Source organism: Hyaena hyaena, unplaced genomic scaffold, assembly GCF_003009895.1.
Source record: "Hyaena hyaena isolate Hyena2069 unplaced genomic scaffold, ASM300989v1 scaffold_123, whole genome shotgun sequence".
NCBI lineage: Eukaryota > Metazoa > Chordata > Mammalia > Carnivora > Hyaenidae > Hyaena > Hyaena hyaena.
In genome coordinates this window covers 1,449,947-1,474,010 of record NW_024080756.1, presented here as the reverse complement: position 1 = coordinate 1,474,010, position 24,064 = coordinate 1,449,947, and the positions used below count along the sequence as shown (strand labels likewise).

The 24,064-nt window shown below is 38.9% G+C and overlaps 1 protein-coding gene across 4 annotated transcripts in view; it reads right to left on the bottom strand.

The window, feature by feature from the left end:
• LOC120235208 (sine oculis binding protein homolog) overlaps window positions 1–24,064 on the bottom strand; it is a 165,045-nt gene that overhangs the window by 130,782 nt on the left and 10,199 nt on the right. For all 4 annotated transcript variants that reach the window (XM_039237402.1, XM_039237401.1, XM_039237400.1 and 1 more), the window contains exons 2-3: window positions 20,520–20,658; window positions 18,506–18,691 (exon numbers count right to left, since the gene is read on the bottom strand). In XM_039237402.1, coding sequence (XP_039093333.1) covers window positions 18,506–18,691; window positions 20,520–20,658 — 325 coding nt within the window. The remainder of the gene's footprint in view (window positions 1–18,505; window positions 18,692–20,519; window positions 20,659–24,064) is intronic.

Here is a 24,064-nt window from a genome sequence, read left to right as displayed (position 1 = left end):
TACTTAAATGGGTGTTATTTTTAAAAAGACTCCCATGGTCAAATATGTATGAAAACACTGGGCTAAACAAAGTTAAGTAATAGACTCTTTAAGACTTTTTGGTACCACCAGTGTATAACTAGGAATCTTAAAGAGGAAGATAGAATGTGCTATATTTCACCAATTTGACCATGGACAGAGAATACACAAACCTGGACTTCTAAGGACATCTCCATCAGATGTGTCGCTCTACTGCCCTACATCACAGAAGCATGAGCACTTGCACGTGGGTCATTAATTATCAGGCAAGCTTCTCCTCTTTTGCCCAGAATTGGGCCCTCCATTGCCAGGAGCTTTGTCTGCACTGGGCAGAAAAACAAGGCCCACAGCCACGTGGCCAGTACTAGGTGTGCTGACCAATGCTTACTACTCCTCAAGAAACACAACCAGGCTGAACAAAGATATCCATGGTCCACAAAGCCCTGCGGTGCCTGCTACATGTATCCAATACAGGGAAGGTAACCCTTTTCCTCTAAGGTCCTACAGAAACAATAGCAGAAATGAGTAATAAGTCAACGGGAGAGTAATATTGCTCTTAACATACTGAATTCATGTTTACCAAGTGGTTGCCATGCACAGGAGCTCAAGCAAAATCTTGTCCCCCATTCTTGAGCCCTGGATATGACCCTGTGACCATCCAGATGCCCTGGGACAATGATGCTGCAATCATGGGTTTGCTGTCCACTGGATCTCTCTCCTACATGGCTGAAGTACGCTCACTGAGCCCCAGCATCTAGCCAACAAATGCACGTGAATAGGGAGCAAGGTCAAAAAGTATGCACCAGCAAATCCATCACTGCTAGAAAAGAAATTCTAAGTCCCTGCCCTGCATCATCTCCAAAGAAATACAAATAGCAGCATTTTAGGACTAAAGGGTCAAACTGTTTTCCATAGGACATCAGAGCAAGAAAAGTATTGCCATCACCTACTATTTATCTGAAGGCTCATTTCCTCTTCTGAAATCTGCCTGTCTCATTAATTACATTTAATGGGTCCCACAGTGGTTGACAAATCTCCCTAGAGGGGAAACTTTAATTGTAGACAAAGGATTCATTTGTGCCAGACACTATCCTAGAAGCTGGAAATACTCTGACGAACAAGATATGATCCCAGCCCTCAAGACGCTTCCCACGGCTGCTCCCAGTGTAAAATGTCAAGGTGCAATAGAAAAGGATTATGGACAAGCCAGGCCTGCTCCCATGGCTCTATCACCACCCAAAAGTCACAGGAGCCAGGCGTTCTTGGTAACTACAGAGAGGGATATAAGCAGCCCCAATATGACTGACTAGCATGCCATGTCCCACCTCTCAGCATTTGGGACAGTCCAGCCAAGCAGCATACCGGGCTGGGACTACCATCCTAGGGGACGTGAATCAATGTGTTAGAGACCAGGAGTCAAATAAATCTGTTAAAAGAACCAAGATGAAGCTGCTGGAACATTGTCAACAATAATTTACTTTCTCTTCACCTTCCCATCTTGAAATAGTCATTGAGATTTCTTGAATGAGAGTAACCAACGGTTGAGGGACTCTTTAAACGGGTCCCATGACAATCCCTAGGCAGGAATGTGTTGAGACATCACATGCCAAAACAGCCCAGCTATAGACAAGGTGGAGGAGGGCCACACCAACCAGAAATCTCTCAGAGTCTTGCCTTCTCTCTACATACTCCCTTTGGGCTGATCAGCTATGTATTCCTGTGACCTCAGTTACCATCTATAAGGTGAAGATTTCCAAATCAACATAGCTACCTCTCATGAGATGTTATTTCCAACTGCCTCCCAGCATCTAAACCTGTCATGTCCAAAGCTGCATACACACCCCTCTGCATTACCTGCCTCTTTCCTGTGTCTTCCATCTCCGTTCCTGCCTCTACCACCCATGCAGTTACCTGCTAGCAGAAACTTGGCATCTTTCCTGCCTCTTCCCTCCTTCCCACCCCCCACATTCTGATTATTCGCCAAGTCCTCCTAGTACTTTTATATTATACATACATTCATTCAATTCATTCATGCATGATTCATTCATTCAATAAGTATTTACCAAGTCTAATTATATACCAGGCACTGATGTAGGTGCCCATCCTCATGGAATTTACTTCTGTCCATTCCAGTGAAGCCACCAACACCTCTTGCCCATTCTACAGGAGGCCTTCTGTCTCACTCCTGTCCAGTTCATTCCTTCTGCTCTGGATGTGGGAAAATCTTGTGAAACACAAATCCGATCACTGCTCTCACCTGCTCAAAACCCTTCACTGGCACTCACTGCCCTAAAGAAGAAGTTGGAACTCTTCAGCATGACCTCAATGACCAGGCCAGCCTCAGTTTGTCCACTCTCTGGGCTCTGGCTTGTTTTAGTTTTCTGGAGGTTCCTGCTCTACACTGAGTCTTTCCATGTGCTGTTTCCTTACCCACAACCTCAAAATCTTTGACTGATTCACTCCTATTGCCTCTTCATATCTAATCTTAAAGCTCATCCTAGGGAGGGGGCTTTCTTGACCTCAAACCTGTTCAGATCCCACAGAATTCTGGACTTGATCATCATCAGACTCATTGGGATTTCTTTTTAATGCCTGTCTCCTTCAGCAGACCAAGAGCCAATTAAGACAGGGACCATGTCTGGTTCACTAGAATGAAATGTCTGACTGAAGACCTCAGCCTAAGGAGCAGAAAAAGTAGAATCCTTACCAGGTGCACCTTGGGTGGTTGGATGCCCAGGGTTGGGGTGGGGGTCGGGTGAGGGGGGGATGCCAAGGATACCATCTTCAGTAATCACTCAGAACAAAGCTGCTTTAGTGGGAAACACCAGTGAAAAGCCCCAGAATAGAATGTGATCGTTATTTCCACTCGCCTTGGCCAAGTCCATGAACTAAGTCCTCTCAATTTAACAGAAACTTTGAGAAGTCAGAATTGGGAATGTCCCTAGAATAACAAGAATTACCAACTTCACCATCACTTCTCTCTTAACCAAACTTCATTTATACTTTCAAATAATTAAGAGCAAACAGTTCAGTTGGGTCTAGGTTAATCCCAAAAACACAATCACCCTCTACAAGCAAGGGAAAACACAGCTGACATTTCCTCTTATTTCCTGTTAGCATCTTGGTCCTTGGTGACCTAGGTGCAGGGTTTTCTGGAATCCTAACTAGGTCACACCCCTAGTTCCAGTCTGTGTCAGAGATGACAGGGGTGCGTGACTTAGAACCCATGTTTAGAGGGTATCCCCACTTCAGAAGTAAGTTCTGGCCCTGGTTCTGACATTAATGCAACTCAGTGACTTTGAAAAGGTTGTTAAGCCTCTCCAGCCTCATTTTCTCACCTATAAAAGGGAATTTAACAAGATCATCTCTGAGGTCCCTTCTAACTAAAATTCTAGGATTCTAAATCTGTCAAATTAACAAGGTTCATTTAAAGGAATACAACCAGAGGATATTTTTTTTTTCCTTTCCTTTTTTTCTTGGAGTCCTGACTTAATTTCTTCCCTTTTTATCCTTCTATATGGCTACCACTGTTGTCTCCTGCCCTTACCATAAGAGCCTTAGAAAATTCTTTGACTGATGGTTTAATTTTAGAAGTAGCCCTTTCTAAGCTCTCCAATATTTGCACCACCATAAACCTGGTACCCTCTTTTTACTCCTCATTATATATTTATGCTTGACTTTAGAGGGACAAACATTAATGTCCATAAAATTTTAACTTTTCATATTCTTTTCCATTAATGCCTGATCTTTCACTGTGGACTTCCACACACATGGTATTTTACCCTGAGTTTCTCAGAAAACAGACTCTGAGACAAAGATTTGCATGCAGGTTGGTTTATTGGGCATGCGATTCCAGAAAGTAGGAATGAGGGACACAGGGAAAGAACATGGAGAGGAAGAAGAGCCAGTATAATGATGTGTTACTAAATTGGCCATCACTAAGGGAAAGTGGTATTCAATCATAAAGAACATTCTTTGGAGTTTATGACATACTTTTCATAGCTATTCCTTCAGGGGACAAAAGAAGGAAGAATTTATTCATCAACTCTCATGCCTCATTGACCCAGTGTGTTAATTCCCCCTACACTTCTGGTTTGCACATGTGTGGGTGAGGACCGAAAGGATTTACATGATGCCACACTGCTGTATCAGAGAAGGCCTGCAACCAGAAGCTACAGACATATGCCATAAGTGTGAGGCAAGGCCCTTTTATAGTGCACAGGACTAAGCTGTCAAAGTACCACGGCAATCACTGGATTAAGAGGTGGGGTCAAGAGAATCTGGAGAGGGGGGCACATGGGTGGCTCAGTCGGTTGAGCATCCGACTTCGGCTCAGGTCATGATCTTGTGGTTCGTGGGTTCGAGCCCTGTGTCAGGCTCTGTGGTGACAGCTCGGAGCCTGGAGCCTGTTTCAGATTCTGTGTCTCCCTCTCTCAGACCCTCCCCTGCTCATGCTGTGTCTCTCTCTCTCAGAAATAAGTAAAAAATTTAGAAAAAAAAAGAGAGAATCTGGAGAGGTTCCATACACACGGCTGTCATCACTGCAGAGCCTACTTTCTCAACTGTGGCCCCATTGACATTTTCAGCCAGATAATTCCTTGTTGTGGGGCTGTCCCATGCATTGTAGGATGTTGAGCAGCATGCCTGGCCTCTCCTCCCTATGTGCTAGTAACTGGCCCTCTCCCACATGTGACAACCAGAATGTCCCCAGATATTGCCAATGTCCCCTGGAAGGTAAAGTTACCCCCTGATTAGAACTACTGGTGTAGACTACTGAATATCCTACTTTTATCACTCACCTGGTATACTTCATTTCTCTCTATATCGTATCAAAAGCACCTCTCTTTTTTTATTTATTTATTTTTTAAATTTTTAAAAAATATTTACTTATGTTTGAAGGAGACAGAGACAGAGTATGAGTGGAGGAGGGGCAGAGAGAGAGAGGGACACACAGAATCCGAACCAGGCTCCAGGCTCTGAGCTGCCAGCGCAAAGCCCAACACGGGGCTCGAATTCACAATCTGCGAGATCATGACCTGAGCTGCAGTTGGATCCTTAACTGACTGAGCCACCCAGGCGCCCCTCAAAAGCACCTCTCAGGCAAACCATGAGAGACTCTTGAATGCTGACAAAAACTGAGGACTGATGGATGTGGGGGGGAAGGGGGGATGGGCATGGAGGAGGACACTTGTGGGGAAGAACACTGAGTGTTATGTGGAAACTAATCTGACAATAAACTATTTGTAAAAAAAAAAAAAAAAAAAAAAGCACCTCTCAAATAGACCACTAGGAGAGATAGTTATGTCTTATGCCAGCGACTTAACTTTTGGGCCTCACCATGATATACTTCATGTAAATAGATGATAATTCCTTAATAATAAAGAATGATGAGATTTTTAAATAGTTGATTTGAGAAAGCCATAAACAGACTAGATATAGAGGGGAAAATGTTAAAACTGCATTCTAAGGCTTAGTTGCTTAAATCAGGAGGAGTGGAAATAAGCAAATTTTTTAAAAAAATCTAGGTCTCTAAGTCAAAGACTCATTATTTTTTTGAGACAAAGATCTTTTTCCCTCAATTATGCATGTATGTGATATACATACAATTTCACATTCAACTTCAAGACCTACACTCACACCTAACCCTATCCAAAGAACTCCCCGGAAACCATGTTAACTACTGTTGATGAACATTTGGATTGTTTCCAGGTGTTTTTTTTTTAATTTTTTAACCTTTGTTTATTTTTGAGAGACAGAGAGACAGCATGAGTGGGGGAGGGGCAGAGAGAGAGGGAGACACAATCTGATGCAGGCTCCAGGCTCTGAGCTGTCAACAGAGCCCGACATGGGGCTCGAACTCACAAATCGTGGGCTCATGACCTGAGCTGAAATCAGATGCTTAACCGACTGAGCCACCCAGGTGCCCCGATATTTTCCAGTTTTAAGCTATTATGAATAAATGCTTCTATGAAGGTTCTTCTATATGTCTTTGGCTCATGTATACACACATCTGTGTTGAGAATATATCTAGGATGGAATGTTTGGATGATAGGATATGTGTAAGCTCAGCATGAATAGATATCAGCTATCGGCTTTCAAGAGTAGTTATACTGATTTACACTCTCACCAGCAATGCTTGAGAGGTCCAATTGCTCCACATCCTCCTCAACACCTGGAATTGTCAGACTTTTCCATTTTAGCCATTTTAATGTTTATGTCCTGGTATTTCACTATGGTTTTAAATTTTATTTCTCTAATGACTAATGAGATTGAACAACTTTTCATGTGTTTATCGGTCACTAGGTTATTTTCTTTGGTGAAGCGTCTGTTTTCTTTTTTTTTTTTTAAATGTTTTTTATTTATTTCTAGGAGAGATAGAGAGAGACAGTGTGAGCAGGGGAGGGTCAGAGAGAGAGGGGGTCACAGACTGAAACAGGCTCCAGGCTCTGAGCTGGCAGTCAGCACAGAGCCCGACGCGGGGCTCGAACCCACGAACCGCGAGATCATGACCTAAGCGAAAGTCGGACGCTTAACCGACTAAGCCACCCAGGCGCCCCATGTTTTCTTTTTTATTTATAAGGGTTCTTTATATGTTATGAGTATGAGACTTGCGGGACATGCATCACAAACATCATCTCCCACTCAGTGATTTATCTTTTATTCTTTTAAAGATGTCTTTTAATCAACAGAAATTCTTATCTTTAATAGAATCTATTTAAGCAGTCTTTTTCTTTACGATTAATGCTTTTAGTGTATAGTTTAAGAAATACAAGGGGCGCCTGGGTGGCTCAGTCGGTTAAGCATCCAACTTTGGTTCAGGTCATGTTCTCACCATTCATGGGTTCAAGCCCCACGTCGGGCTCTGTGCTGACAGCTAGCTCAGAGCCTGGGCCTCTTTCAGATTCTGTATCTCCCTCTCTCTCTGATCCTCCCCTGCTTATTCTCTCTCTCTCTTCCCCCCACCCCCAGAAATAAAGAAAACATAAAAAAAAATTTTTTTTAAAGAAATACAAGTCTACCCAAGGTAATAAACATGTTCTCTTATGTTTTCTTTTAAATGCTCTATAAGCTCTATTGTTCAGTCACATTTAGATCAATGATCCATCTAGAACTTACTATTGCGAATGGTGTGAAGAAAATAATCAACATACTTTTTTTTCCATAAGCACATTTATTGATAGTCTTTATCCTTTCCTCACTGCACTAGATTGTTATCTTTATTGTTATGGACTGAATGTTTGTCTTTCTGAAATTCATATTGAAGCCCTAACTCCTAATGTGATATTATCTGGAGACTGTGGTTTTGAGAGTTAATTAGGTTAAATGAAGCTATAAGGGTAAGGTCCTGATCTAATGGAACTAATGACCTTCTAAGAAAAGAGAGCAGAGATCTTGCTATCTCTCTCTGTCACATCAAACACAGAGGGAAGGTAACCATCTGAAACCCACAGAGAGCTCTTACCAGACACTAAGCCTGATGATGTTAATCTTGGACCTGCATTCTCCAGAACTGTGAGAAAATAAATTTTGGTTATTTAAGCCACCAAGGCCATGGTATGTGGCTATAGTAACCCAAGCTGATGAATATATTTGTCATAAATCCAGAATCTGTTTATATTTGTTTCTGAATTCCACTGCAGTGACTTATATGTATACCCTTTTTCATTATCTCATTGTCTTTCTTTTAATACAATAGAAATCATTTATTATTGTTCATGGTTTCTGTGAGTCAGGTATTTGGGAGTAGTTTAGAGCAATTCTGGTTCAGAGTTGCTCATGAGGTTACAGTCAAATATCTCTTGGAGCTGCAGTCATTAGAAGGCTTGGGTTGGACTGGGGGACCCACTTCTAAGGTGGCAAGTTGGTGCTGGCTGTTGGTGGGAGGTTCCCATTTCTGTCTGCATGAGCTCCTTCACAGGGCTGCTTGAGTTTCCTCATGCTCCCTCAAGAGTGAACAATCTGAGAGAACTAGGCAAAATTGCAATTACCTTTTATGACAGCCTCAAAAGTCAGTCACACAAACCAGCCCCAATTCAATGCAGAAAGAAACTACCTGGAGACCAGGATCACTAGGGTCATTTTGGAAGCTGGCTTCCATAATTTCATTTATCTGAAGTCCAAAAATAGGCAACAAAAAACTATTTTGCTTGAGGGAGGGGAGAGTATACTTGGGTATTAAAACTACAGAAGAAAATAAGGCAATGGTTACCATACAAGTGGTTACCTCTTAAAGGGAAGAAGTTGTGAATGGAAAAGATCACTATTTGTAAAAGAATACGCTTATACTTTACGCACTTTTCCAAAAGGCAACATGTTTCATAATTGCAAGAAAAGATTCTTTAAAAAAAAAAAATTAAGCCAAAAGAGAAGTGACATGAGAAACACAAAGTATTCTTTTCTCTTTTGTGCCTCAAATAGAGATCAAAGGATTCCTAAAGACTAATTCAAAGTATGGTCAAAAGGAGGATAATAACAACAGCACAATTAACACTAATAATAATAAAATTATTTCATTATGAATTAATTATTTGAGCCTTGTAATAATTGAGATCTGATAGTATAAGTCTTCCTTTTTTTTTCTTCAAGATTTTCCTGGCTATTCTTGCCCTTTGAATCTCCATGTAAATATAAGAAGCAGCTTTACAATTTCCATAAAATTTTATGCTAGGACTTTTTTCTAAATTGAATACATAGATCAATTCATGAAGAATATGCCTTTTTAGAATATTTAATCTCTAATCCATAAACATGGGGTATCCCTCTACTGATTTAGGTCTTCTTTTATTTCCCTCAGCAATATTTATAGTTCCATATATAACAATTTTGCATATTTTGTTAGATTTTTCCCAGGGTATTTGACAATTTGATGCTATTTTAAATGGTATTTAAAATTTCATTTTTTAATATAGTCTGGCTGGTATATAGAGATATAATGGATTTGGGGTTATTGACAATGTTTAGAGACCTTGATAAATGTACTTGTTACTTACAGTAGTTCACCTGTCCATTGATGGAGAAGGGGTGGTTATAAACAAAATCTCATTTCTACTTTTCAAACCTTACACTTTTTGTTTCTTTTTCTTGCCTTATTCCATTGTCTATGAATTCTAGTATAAAATTAAATAGAAGTGGTGATAGTGTTCATCTGTATCTTATTCTTGATCTCAGGAGGAAAGTCTTCAATATATCACCATTAAATACAATTTTTGTGGGTGCCTGGGTGGCTCAGTCGGTTAAGCATCCGACTTCAGCTCAGGTCATGATCTCACCATTCGTGAGTTCAAGCACTGCATAGGGTTCTGTGTTGACAGCTCAAAGCTTGAAGCCTGCTTCAGATTCTGTGTCTCCCTCTCTCTCTGCCTGTCCCCTGTTCACGCTCTCTTTCTCTCTCTCTCAAAGATAAATAAACATTAAAAAAAATTAAATATGATGTTTTCTGTAGGTTTTTTATGAATACTTTTTGTAATAGAATTAAGGACATTCCATTCTGTCCCTACTTTGTCAAGAGTTTCTATTATTATTATGTTAAATGTTATTGAATTTGTTCCTGCATCTTTTGAGAATATTGCATGAGGTTTTATTTTATTCTGTTAATGTGATTAATTATATTAACTGATTTATTTTTTAATGTTTATTTATTTATTTTGAGAAAGAAAGAACGTGAGCAGGGGAGGAGCAGAGACAGAGGGAGAGAGAGAAACCCAAGCAGGCTCTGCACTGTCAGCACAGACCTCAACTCAGGGCTTGATCTCACAAACCATGAGATCATGACCTGAGCCAAAATCAAAAGTCAGATGCTTAACTGACTGAGCCACCCAGGCACCCCTCGAATGATATTTTAAACTTAAACCAACCTTGCATTCAAAAAAAAATCCAAAATAGTCATGATGCATTATCCTTTTGCATACATCACTGGATTTGGTTTGCTATGATTTTTCTGAGGGTTGAATCAGTGTTCATGATGAACAGAAACTTTCCATTTTAATGTAACACAATTATATTAAATTATCATTCTCTTTACTTCTAATGCCCTGTCATGTCACGGGATCAAAGTCAGGCTGGGATCATAAAATGAGTGAAAGTGTTTCTTTTTTTTTTTTTTTTTTTCTATTCTCTAGGAGAGTTTCTTTGATTTTGGTTTTATTTTTTCCTCAAATTTTTGGTAGATTCTACCACTGAAGCTATGTGTGTCTAGAATGTTCTTTGTGGAAAGGATTTAATTATTTAATTTCTTCATCAGATGTAGGACTACTCAAGTTTTCTATTTCTCTTTATGCCTTTTTTGATCAATTAAATTGGACACAATGTGACTTCTCTTTTGCAGAAATTCTGGGACTTATTCCAGTGATCATTACTTATACGTAACATCAAAATTATTAGGTGTAATGACATATGGGTGATACAGTCTTTTTATTTACTCACATTTCACTTTTTTTTTCTAGCAGGTTTTCTAAAATTTAAATCGATTATTTCAAGGGGCCCCTGGGTGGCTCAGTCAGTCAAGCGTCCGACTTCAGCTAGGGTCATGATCTCACAGTTCGTGGGTTCAAGCCCCACGTCAGGCTCTGTACTGACAGCTAGCTCAGAGCCCTGTCTTCGGATTCTGTGACTCCTTCTCTCTCTGACCCTCCCCTGCTCTCTCTCTCTCTCTCTCTCAGAAATAAATAAAACATTAAAAAATCTATTATTTCAAGTCACTCTTCCAAAATAAAAAAAAATTAACAATCACTAATAGTTGTCCTAAACAGCATAAATTTTCTACCAAACTTTTGGCTGCCATAATTACATACTTAGGTGAGTTTTCTTTAAATATGTTCAATCAACTAACAAATACATATTATGTCATATTAAAACAGACCCTCTCAAATCACAAAATCAGGTGGGCAATTCACTAAACAAGTCACAAAATCAAGATTTTATAATATAGATAAATCACAATTACCTAAGCTAACCACATCATTTTTAAGACAAGGAAGGGGCACCTGGGTGGCTCAGTCGGTTGGGCGTCTGACTTCAGCTCATGATCTCACAGTTCGTGGGTTCGAGCCCTGTGTCAGGCTCTGTGCTGACAACTAGCTCAGAGCCTAGAGCCTGCTTCCGATTCTGTGTCTCCCTCTCTCTCTGACCCTCCCCTGCTCACACTCTCTCTCTCTCTCTGTCTCAGAAATAAATAAAACTTAAAAAAAAATATTTTTAAAAAACCAAGGAAACTGAGGCATGGAGAGGCAGAGTAACTTATCCAAGATTACACAGCCAATAAGTAGCAAAGCGGGCAGTAACAACCCAGGTCTCTTGATTCTTGTTCTGGTAGTCCTTCTACCACATCATGCTGCCATTCAAACCACATATTTGATTTGGCATTAAGAATCCTTGAACATACACAATGGAATATTACTCAGCCATAAAAAAGAATGAAATCTTGCCATTCGTGACAACATGAGGATATTGTGCTAAGTGAAATAAGTCAGACAGAGAACAATAAATACCAGATGACTTCACTCACATGAGAAGTCTTAAAAAAATGAACAAACAACAACAAAAGAAACAGACTCATAAATATACAGAACAAACTAGTGGTTTCCAGAAGGGAGGGGAGAAGGGGATGGACAAAATAGGTGAAGGGGATTTATAGATAGAAACTTCTAGTTATAGGGGCGCCTGGGTGGCTTAGTCGGTTAAGCGCCCGGCTTTCGCTTGGGTCATGATCTCGCGGTTCATGGGTTCGAGCCCCGCGTCGGGCTCTGTGCTGACTGCCAGCTCAGAGCCTGGAGCCTGTTTCAGTCTGTGACTCCCTCTCTCTCTGACCCTCCCCTGCTCATGCTGTCTCTCTCTCTCTCCTAGAAATAAATAAAAATATTAAAAAAAAAAAAAGAAACTTCTAGTTATAAAAATAAATAAGTTGTGAGGATGAAAAATATAGCACTGAAAATATACTCAATAATACTGTAATAATTTTGTACAGTGATGGATGATTACTACAAAAAAAAGAATGACTGAACATACCGAAATTTGATTTCCACCTTTTCAAGAGCCCTCAATGTTATAAGGAAAGATAAAGCAGGACCCCAGTCATTAATAGATAACATTTTTAGACTTCATTTTGTGTCTTTTGTTAATCACCTTGAATTTCAAATGGCTATCTTCTAGCATACATTATGTTTTTGATGCCATTTCTCCTCAGCTGTGTGAATATAACAGCTCCTGATTATCTCCCTATAGCATTTCTGCTACTTCACTTTAACTGCCCTTCTACTGTATGATGCACCCTCCAAATGCTGCTAAAATACCTTCCAAAGTCAAAGTGGAATGATGTTTTGATTATGTACCTAGTCTACTGTAAGTTCTTGGTGATCAGGGGTGATGATATATATATTGGTATTATCTAGCACAATGTGAAGAACATCCAGCAAACACATAATTGACTGAAAAACTGACATATTTTTTTGGATAGTCCAGTGGCTATGAATATGGGTTAAGGAGACATTATGCCTAAGTTCAAATGTCAGCTCTGCCACTTATTACCTGTGTGACCTCAGGCAAGTTGCTCTGGGTCTCAGTTTTCTCATCTGTAAAACAATGTTACTAATAGCATCCACACAGAGTTGTTCTGAAAATTAAATGAGATAGTAATCTATTAGCACAATGCCTGGCCCATAGGAAGTGGTCAAAAAATATCAGCTAAGATGAGACTATATTATTACGGTTATTAACTATTCCTATTCTTGCCATTCACCATCATTCCTCCTGTCCTTGTTTTAAGTGATTTGGAAAATTCTCCAAATCTGAGGGTTCAGTGAATATCTTTTCTTTTTGAGAAATGTATCTGCTACATAAATAGTAAATCATCCAAATCCCATTAACTCTAGGTAATTTTATTTAATAATTATATTTTAAAAGTTGGACAAATAAATAAATAGCAGAGCAATTTTGACTGACTCTTGTTTTCTCAATGGCTATTTGGAATACATCATTCATATGCAAGCCCCGAGAATATTGAATAACAGATAAAATAAATAATGATCATAATGCAAACCACATTCTGATTCCCACTTCCCTGCAAGTACAACTCCATGTAAGAATTATAAGAGCCAAAAAGTAACATGCTTATTAACTGTGGGCTGCTCAGCTATATACATAGGGCTTAGATGATCACGTGAATGTTTCCATATTCTCAGTTAAGCTAATGGTTCCTTAGAGCCCAGTTCTTATAACCCCTTAAGAATTTTAAGATTTGCTTGAAAAAATATATCATATTTCCATGACTATGACTGAACACAAATTTGGAAAGCTCACTGAAAGCAAACCATCCTGGAAGACAGGAAATGGTCATTGTTTTCAAAGAAAGTCAAGATGCTGCTGCACACAGGGAATCGAGCTCTTAGGAGCTTGATCTCATTTCCCTCCACATATGCCTATGTGTGCTGTGTGGATAGACCCTATCTTTCAGTTTTCACATGGGTAGTGGGGAATAAGAATAAGGTCACTTACCATTTAAGGTAAAAGACATTTTATTCAAAACTGCCATATAAATGCAGAAATATATTTCCTCCTCTTTTTACATTTAATTTCATTTTAAAGTATTCAGGAATTTAGAGGGATTCTGGACTTGTACTAGGCAAGTTGTAAGCCTGTCAAAATACTCAGATTTAAAATGTCTTTTCCTAGATACACAGTGTTTTCTGCAGCAGGGCTCGGTGAGACTTTCCCTAGGAAAAGTTGCTCCTTTTCATCTTTTCCTCATGAACAAAAACAATTATGCCAATAGCTGCATCGATTTTTTTTTTAATTCTTAGGAGCAAAATGTCATGGAGGAAGTCTGAAACTAGGAGATAAAAATCCTGCTTCAAGACAAGGGTAGGGGGACCCAAACCTATCCAACCATTGCAGAGGACCGATATCTGGTCAGTGGAGCTGAGTGCTATTACATTTGTAAAGCAGTAAAGACCAATATAAAGTCTTTATAAAAAATTTATATTTAAAATTCATTTGAACAGCTTTACTTCAATAGTCAAACTAATAGGGGAGCAGGACAGGTATACGTATTTTGACAGGGACTCATTCCAGTACAGCCTTTGCAATCCGTGCTGTAAGCCCTTTACTGGCAAACCCTCTTTGAATGAAGTCCTGAAAGGTTGAACCTATATTAAAAATCTCTAATATGAGAAGAATTACAGCAAGGTGACAATATAATTAACCTGAGTTATCTTTCAAAACTCTCGCTGATATATATTCTGCCACTTCAGACTATGCTCATGCTGTGATTTTTAAAATTAGCAAAGAAGGAGGCTTTCATATTCATTCAAACTAAAAGGATAAAGGAGTGTTTGCATAAAAAGAAGGAGTTGGTCAGTACTTTTTATGATTTTCTTATTCGTTTAACAGGTTTTTTAAAATTGTGACTCTTATAGCAAAGCCTTATTCTGTCCACTTCCTAGTCTGTGAAAAAGTCTGTTAGTCTTATTTAAGGATCGTGGTGACTTCCTTCACTGCTTGGAGGGGAAAAAAAGGCAAAATCAGGGCTATTATCCTGTGTTTATAACAAGTCTATTACCATAGTAACGACTGTGATGTCACAAACCCTACACCAAGGGCCAAATTCTGTCTCTGTCGGGGGAAGGGCAGCTTAGCCTTGGATATCAGAAAAAATTGTGCACAAACACGTGTGGCCAAAGCAGGGACAATGCTCGTGGTAATCACCAAAGCATAGGAAGCTACCGTCCTCTGAAGAAAAGGGGAGCAGGCACAGAAAAGCAATTCCCCAAGGCCAGAAAATAAGCTACACCCACACTTCTGTACGCAGCTGTGCAAAAGGAGGGTGGAAATCCAAGCAAGTGTGGTATCACCATGTTCCCAATCACAAGTATTCCACTGGGCCCACCGGCTGCCAAACATGGATGGGATCCAGTGGTGAGCCCGCCCAAGCACATGAAACACACTCTGGAACTAGTGCCTGACCAGATGGAGCCCTCTGGTACCTCGGAGGGAAGTAACTTGCCCCGTGATGGCAAGCACTTTAAAACCACACTGGGGTTTTACTCCTACTAGGTCATCCCAGTTCACAGAATCACAGATTCTTAGGTTCAAAGAAACCCATCAAGTCTCCCAAAAGATATGGTCTTTAGAAAATGACTTTTTACAGGAACACATTGTATCCCCTGTCACTAAGGTATCTGAAGTAGCAGACTAAGAGGTACTCTTACCCTGATATAGTCTAAAGAAGTTTTATACAAATATGCTGAAAAGGCAACTTTTTATTAAAAAGAACATTGAATCAGGAGTCAGAAGACATTGCTGCTAGTCTTGGCTCAAGAACTTAGATGTCTCCTGATCTTGAGAAAGCCGTTTAACCTATCTGACCTTCAGTTCCTTATGTAACCATATCTACCACATTATTTCCTGGGGTCATTGTAAAGATCAGATTAAATAAAATAATGAATGTAAATGAGCTTCATACACTATAAAGGATTTCACTCAAACATAAGGTATTGTTATTATTGGCATTTTCACAGCCAGTTTACAGTAGAACAGGAATAATTTGAATGCTAACCGCTATTTTCCTTCCAGGAATCCAAAACATACACATGATCCTCGTCTTCCTTACCCCAAGAGGTGCACAGTTGCATGATACCCTCAATTCTAAATTATTCAGGGACTCAGGGAGCCTGGGTGGCTCAGTCGGTTAAGCATCAATTTCAGCCTAGGTCAAGATCTCATGGTTCGTGAGTTCGAGCCCTGCATCAGGTTCTGTGCTTGCAGCTCAGAGCCTGGAGCCTGCTTTGGATTCTGTGTCTCCCTCTCTCTCTTCTCCTCCCCTGCTTGCGCTCTCTCTCTCTCTCTCTCAAAAATAAATAAACATTAAAAAAATAAATTAAATAAATAAAAATTTCAGGGGCTGATTATAGAGGGACCTTTTACTTCTAGCCATTGTACCATTTATTAGTTTCCCTTAGGAATACTATGTAAACCTCCATACAACTATAAAATTGACAGGAAATGTGCCTCAACTCAGTTACCCTGTGTAACAATTCTGGTTAACGATTTAACAAAAGGAGAAACTGAAACAATTTATTAGATGGAAGCTTTGTGATAATCTGTGATAATCATGGATAACTTTATCCATGGATAATTACTCACATCACTGTCAGTAAAGCTATCGTCAATTTCTGACAGGTTGGGACAAACCCAGCCAACATATTAACATTTTCTCAGTGAACAACAAAGTGGACTGTACTGTCTTATATATGTGCAGTAGGTATTTGAATATCAGTCATTCATTCAGTTCTCAACAAATATTATTAGAGTACTACGATGTGCCAAAGCTCACCACATACCCTGAAAACCCCACTCTCTTCCTGTCCATGCTGCTGTCCCTTATAATACTACACAGAGGACGTTGGCAAACCTCATGGCCTGACTCAGAAATTCTATTCACCTTCCTATTATCATGAGGCTTTTGCCAATCTTACCCTCGTGCAAAAATCAGCAACCTGTTGTCCTGTGGCCAAACCTTCCCTGCTGTCTTTTTTGTAAATGAAGTTTTATTAGAACATAAACACAGCCATTTGTTTATATATTATCTGTGGCTGCTTTCCTGCTAGAACAGCAGAGTTCAGTAGCTGTGATACAGCTGTGAGACAGCAGAACCCAAAGCCTAAAATACTATCTGGCTCTTTACAGGATAAGTTTGTGGACCCCTGCACTTGATAATACGACTAAATCAAAATTCATCTCTCCTGTAAGTGTTTCTGCATAGGGATTAATGGAGAAAAACCCTTGAAAGCACCTTTCTGTATTCTTTGTCTTGTCATATAGAACCCCGGAGCAGCACAGAGTCAAGGTTTAGAGCAGATACAGAAAATTAAACACATCCTTCCCTACATTTTGTTTTCAGCAGATGAGTGCTTTGGAGTTGCATGAAGACAGCATAAAACCACTGGTGTTCGGTTACTCTGGCTTCTAATTCCTCTGAGTTCCTATGTCTAAGACTTCCAAGGCTCAATTTTTGGCCTGTGTCCCTTTGCATATTTATTTCCTGATCTGATGTGGAATTAGAGTTAAATGAGAGCTGTGTGCTTGAATTCCACGTGGCTGGCTCGGCAGGAAACTCCAGGGCAGGTTTTTTGGCATGCCAAACTCATGTTAGCCTCAGCTATGCTAATTTCTAAAGCTGTTTGCTTTGCTCAAATAAATCTTAGAGGGGAATTTGCATTTGGATGCACACCTTTTTATGCACAAATTATGTGCATGATAATTCTAGAGCAGACTAAGGACTGGAAAAAAAAAGAGGCATAGTGTTTACCAAATGGCTTTTGTATGGCAGGTACTATGCTAGGTGCTTTACATATATTTTCTCATCTCATGGCCACAAAAATCCCATAGGATGAAACTGTGACCCCATTTTACAGATGGAGAAACTGAGGAGAAGAGAACTCCTATAATGTGCGCATGCTCATAGAGCTGGTAAGTGACAAAGCCTAGATGTGAGCCCAATCTGTCTAAATCTAAAGCCAGGGTTCTTTCCACTTAGACACACTGCCTTAATGATACTCTTTATCATCCCCACTCACCCAAGCTGCTGGACATACATTCGAATATGAACCCTACATTTATGAAATTTGTCACCCCTCTCCTTTCCAGTGGCCTATGCAAAGTATATTTTTGGCCCTTGGGAGATACATCTGGGCCCCTCAGTCAACCAAAGGAGACTATCTTCCCTAAAAAGAAAATGCAAACATTCTCTTCAGTAAGTTATACTAAGTACTGCCATCAAAACTCCTATTTATCATAGCTCAACTCAATATACAGGAAAATAATCAGGGTAGCAGTTAAGCATTCTAGCATAATTCCAACATTTCACAGCAAGCCAGATACGATGCTATTGAACTTCTTTCTCTGTATGGAACATGGTAACCTAGCTTGCACCATCACATAATGCTCAGCCCATTGTCATCCAGCTTCATACACTGCCATCTGATTTTCTGGAAACATTAAAGAACTAATTACACTTCATGCAAGTAAATTCAGACATCCATTTTTCTTTAAAGCTTTCAAAGAGAGTTTTCCAGGAATTAGAAAGAATTTGTGGCAGCAATGGATAATCTAGGTTGTTTCTTAAGTGGATTTAGAAGGGCTGTCTGCTGAGGAGACCTCGCCCTCACACCACCTCCACCCACTTCAGCTAATCAGTATATAAAATTATTTCACCTTTCTTTTTTAATTTTTAACAGAGTATTTCAGAGAAGGAAAATGACTATTTTTGTAGCCAATGGCAGGAAATATTCATTCAATTAAGTAGATGGGGGGAATTTGCCTAAATTTGCCTAACAGAGCAATACTACTTTAAATAATACATGTGCTAATACCTCTTGTCTACAAAATTCCTAAAAGAGTCTTTTCCAAAGTTAACTTTAGCATTTAATAATTATTTATAAGATAATGACAACCACTTTCTGAATCGTTCTCATTGGAAACCCCAGTAGTGACTTACCTGCTGGTGGCTTTATGAAGGGCGGAGGGATTAAAGGTACAATAATGGGCACATTGCCATGATCCTTAGACCCTGCAGGCGAGTCACTGAGTCCATTTCCTGTGGCAAGCCCTGAATAGCCTGTGCTTATATTGTATGGTGAAATAACACTGTCCTCAGGTAATTTTGGTTTTGGCAAAGAATTTTCTGTAAAAGAAAAAAAAATCACATTCAATGTTACAAAAAGGACTTGTTTTCCTTACAACCACATTTTCTCAAGTAAAACAGCTATGTATAACAATAAATTTTTCCTTGCAAACCTTTAAACACTTTACCAGAACTGCACAGACCATCCTGGACCTTTTTGGTCTTGTTGCCATAAATTTCCAATGGGCTCCTTTCTATTTTGCTCCACCATGATAGCTAACATCTCAGTTGTATCATGGTGATGAATTTTAGCACTGTAAAAGCCCACAGAAAATTGAGAGGCAATTAACCTTTTCCATGTACAAAGTGATATGTAGCAAGCCACACTCTCTGGCTAAAGGTGGGGAGTGGGGGAGTGGGTGGGGTGAGTAGCTAAACCCATATAGGCCTATATACCCCTCCAGGCCTATAACTAGGTCCCACTGTATTAAAATGTTTGGTCATAATATAATCAAAAGAATCAATGAGAAAGAAGCAGATTATTAGAAAGAAAACTGTTTCACAGGGTAAACTCTTTAAATTAACCCATTAATATCCATTAAATATTAACAAAAGTGAAAATAAAGAAAACTTATAATGATATAAACTTTGTGAATTTTATCCCTGCATGTGAATCATTTAAAAAAAAATTTCAACCATGAAAAACAACTTTTTCCCTCTGGTAGCATATCCTGGCACTCTCCACGTTCCCCAGAGGCAAAGATTATTACCTAGACCAAGTATTATATGAGGCTATTAGTTTATAGAATATAAACTCATGACTTGCATTTTTCATTTACAGTGAAATTGACGATACTATCTCTGTAACATGATGTGTACAATTTCATAGCGGGCTTAACATGAAATTTGTCATGTATGTTCAATTCCATATGCCTGCAGGACAGTTCATTTACATTTTGTTGCTTGGCATATAAGAAGGAAAAGTGCTATCTTAGACACTGGAAATAAAATGCACGAGCAGGTAGTTTATGCCAATAGACTTTGAATGCAGGGCAAATGCTGATCAAATTGCTGATGATGACACACAATGAATTTTGCCCACATTTTATTGAAGTTCCCCAAATGGATTGCTTCTTTACACACTCCTTTTCTTTGACAAACTCTCACTCCAAATTTAAGTTCATAAATTCAGTATCAACACCCACCAGTGGTTTTAGGCTTCCCTCAAGAGGCATCTGACACTATCTGTTGATAGAATCAGTGTTAATTCCAATGTGCCAAGACTCTAATTTCCAATCTTTAGCTAGGCTTTGATGAAAATTATTTTAGAATACTGTGGGATCCAATCATGTACGACTCTCTTACTCCTCTTACCCTATCCAAGGCTCAGGGCAGGAAGGAATTCAAACACAAAACAGATACAGGGCTTTCCTTTAGAATTCCCACCAAAAACAGAGGAAGAGGGGATTACCAAAAATAACCATGATTCTGTCTTAAGAGTCTGAAAATCCAAACCTAATATTTCACTTAATAGGAAGCACCAGTCCCCAATAACTAATATATCAAAGGACTCAGGAAACTAGGAGGAGAACGTAGCAGACATTGTCTCTGTCTATAAATTTGTGGGCAAGACCATAACACTTAGGGCCGTAGCCCTTGCTAGCTAGTTCTCTCATTGCTGGAAGGAGATTAAGCTGTGTCTATTTTTGTTTTATGTTGTGCTCTTATATTCTGTGGAATTCTGCTTATGGGAAAGCACTACTGGGGATGTACATTTAAATCAACCATTGGCATAATCAACAAAATGAGTCCCAAAGCAACTCAATTCTGGCAGGTTGAGATAGTTAATCCTTCTTTGCATGAACAAAGGGACATTAAATGTCATTACCTTTGAGAACAGAAATGTGCTGCCGGCTCTCTCCGTCTGTAGGGTAGCTCCTGAATTCAATATCTTCACCATCTTTCAATTCAACCTTATCATAGCCATACCAGCCAAGGAGTTCATTCATAGTGTTTTCTGCAAAGTTCTGAAAGAAAAGCATAGGTTTCTTTTTTATATAATCAATAACTATTTGAAAAGAATGCGTAAGTCGAAATCTGTTTGCACTACTCGTTTCATGCCAGCCTTTCCCCACCTCCCTTAGAGTCCGTGTTCATTTTTCAAATCATGTTCAAAAACTGAAATGCATTTAAATCTCAGGATGACACATCCAATTATGACAGGCCTTCACACATTTGCAATTTAAAAATAATAAGAAAAAAAGGTATTTGTCAGTTTTGCTTACAAATAGGAAGTCATATTTTAGCATATTCTACAAAGTCTATACCCCAGACCAACACAAAAATACTGAAAGGTGAAGTGTGAAAACAGCTAAGAAGATATTTTGAAAATGAAAACAATCAAATTTTTTGTGGCTCAGATAAATTTAAATTAGAATTGCTTTCTGATTCAGGTATTGTTTTTTAACATGACTCTTGTCTCAAATAAAGCAAAATCTCAGCAAAGAAATAATTTCTCAATTGTCAAGACTACAAGGGTCTCCGGTTTTAATTTTCCCTTTTGCAAATGTATACTTTAAAAATCAGTGTATAATTTGCTTTACAAATTTCACTAGTGACAGGTTCCTTCTCCATAAAATCAAAGGTCATTATGATTGTCTTCCAACGAGTAACATAAAAGTACCAAATTACTTTAAGGTTAATAGCCCAGATTTTGGATAACACATGAAAATACCTTATAAACTATAAATCAACATATAAATGAAGGTATCGGGGCACCTGGGTGGCCCAGTCAGTTAAGTGTCCAACTTCAGCCCAGGTCATGATCTTGCGGTTTGTGGGTTCGAGTTCCGCGTTGGGCTCTGTGCTGACAGCTCAGAGCCTGGAGCCTGCTTCATATTCTGTATCTCCCTCTCTCTCTGCCTATCCCTCACTCACACTTGTTCTCTCTTTCTCAAAAATAAATAAACATTAAAAAGTTTTTTTAAAAAATAAAAAGTAAATAAATGTAAGGTATCATTAGTGTTGTTATTACTGATACTAAACTGTGAAAATAATGGGTATAGTTGGACAGCTTTAAAAGCTTTAATATCATGTGACTATTTCTTGTGAACTTAACAACTGCTAGATCTGGAAATAAGATGTGAGACTGTATTAATGATCTTAATGCTTGCAAGTGCCTTAAAAATCTCTAAGAAATAGAGTGGTAATCACCAGGAGTTTGGAGGTGAGAGAAATGGGTAGATAGTGGTCCAAGGGTACAAATTTCCAGTTATTAGATTAACAAGTTGGGTGAAATAATGTACAGCATGATGATTATAGCTAATAGTACTGTATCATATACTCAAAAGTTGCTAAGAGAGTAGATCTTCAATGTTCTCACCATGAAAAAGAAGTGATAACTATGGCAGGTTGGAGGTGTAGCTAATGCTATAGCGGTAATGATCTTACAGTATATAAATACATCAAATCAATGCATTGTACACCTTAAACTTACACAATGCTATGTTCAATTATGTCTCATTAAAGCTGGGGGAAAAATTTAAAAATAAAAAGAAGGAACCTATGCTAGAGAATAAGGGCTTAATACATGTTGAATGAATTCCTTTTTTTTAAGAAAATCTTTATTTGGCAGGGCATCCTGAGCTTCCTAGACTTGCTAGAAAAACTATATATTCTAACCTCTGTGGCTCAGAGAATCTTTTCTCATTCTCCTTAGAAGCTGTCATTTCCAAATTACACTGGGATGTATAATTTATATACTTGAAACAAAGCACCCAGGCTAAACCAAGAGTGTACACAGCTTCAACGTGCGAATTCCATGTTCTCTTGAATTTCACTTTAGATTTCAGCAGGGGTTGCATAAAAAAGAAAAGTTATTATACTACTGACTCCACAAAAACAAACCTGGCATTTCAAACCACCCACAGAATGTTAGATTCTTTGCTTTAGTACCCACTTAAGCCCAGGACTCCAACTGGGTCTATCTGTGATGGGATAGTGCACTAGCAATTTTTTAAAAATCTAGCCAGATTGATTCAGTGCTACCATCCACAAGGCCAACAGTCAGCCATATCAAGCTTTAGTGAGGCATTTATTCTCTCTGATGGCTGGTCATGTCCACATTAAATAGACATTCTTTTCATGAATGCACAAAGATGATATGATCGATATGTATAATAAGCTCAGCAACCTCTGGAATACCACTGAGGAGGACTCGGCTAAACGCTGCTCCACTCAATCAAAAGAGATCCCTTTAATGAGGCGTCAGTCTCCCCTAATGCCCTTTTTTTTTTCACTAAGCTGAGCTCCTGGACCAGAGAATGACAGTCCCTAAGCACACAGATCGAGGTTCTCCATCAGTGGTCTGGCAGCAGAAGTCTCCACAGAGAAAGATTACACCTTACATCAAAACATCAATTCCCCACAGTGTTAAAAGCCAAGTTCAAGCCATCCTATTGGTCTGTGTGCTATTTGCCCCAATCTCCAAGAGAACTGTGCCAACAAGACAGAAAATCTTTTGCATAGTAACTCTTGGCCACCATATCCAATTTTCTAGACCGTTTGTATCTGGGCGTCTCTCTCTCCAGTTCTGTCTAACCTCTGAAGTGACACAAGGCTACAGATGCATAATTCATGGAACAGCCTCCCAGCCAAGGATATAGATTTGTTTGTTTTAGTCCAGCTGCAAATCCATTCAGCTTTTCAGAACCAATCCCAGGGATGGAATCCAGAAGTTTCAGACATTCGGGTAAAAAACTAAAACCTCTGCTGGATTATTAACACCAAATTCATAATATTGGGGTATCTTAACTGCATCACTTAGTTTATGGTTTGTGCTGAAAACTCAGAGGCCTCGTGGAACAATCAATGTGAACTTGGTCTACTGTATGATTTTCAAATGAGTATAAATGTCAATGAAATTAAGTTCTAAAACATTTCCTTTTTTGTCAGTGAAAATAAAAGCAAACACCTTATTGCTTTGATAGATGACTGCAAAAGCAGAAAATGAAAGGTTTATAAACCCTCAAGCTATAAATCTCAAATCTTTCATGAAAGATTGAAAGATGAAAGAAAGAGAAAACGAACACCAAAGTTTCTTGTAGCATAAGAATAAGAAATAGACTATTCTTTCTGTCTTAAACACACTTAAGATTTTTAATTTCTAGGTAGAATTTGATGCTAGATATCATATGGGCTCATTATGGTGCTAAACCAAAGGAAATGAAGTAGATTCTTGCAGTTATCATCCAAGAAACATAACATTCTAGAAGAAATTAGCTTAATGTTTATGGCCCATAAGGGTTTTCAAATTCTTCTGGTAGAAAATTCCAACCATTGGTTTTTCAACATTTTTTAAATTATTATCCTTAAAAAAGGAATTTTCTATTAAAAAAATACTTTCCTACAGATCTTTCTCATGTATGTTATGGT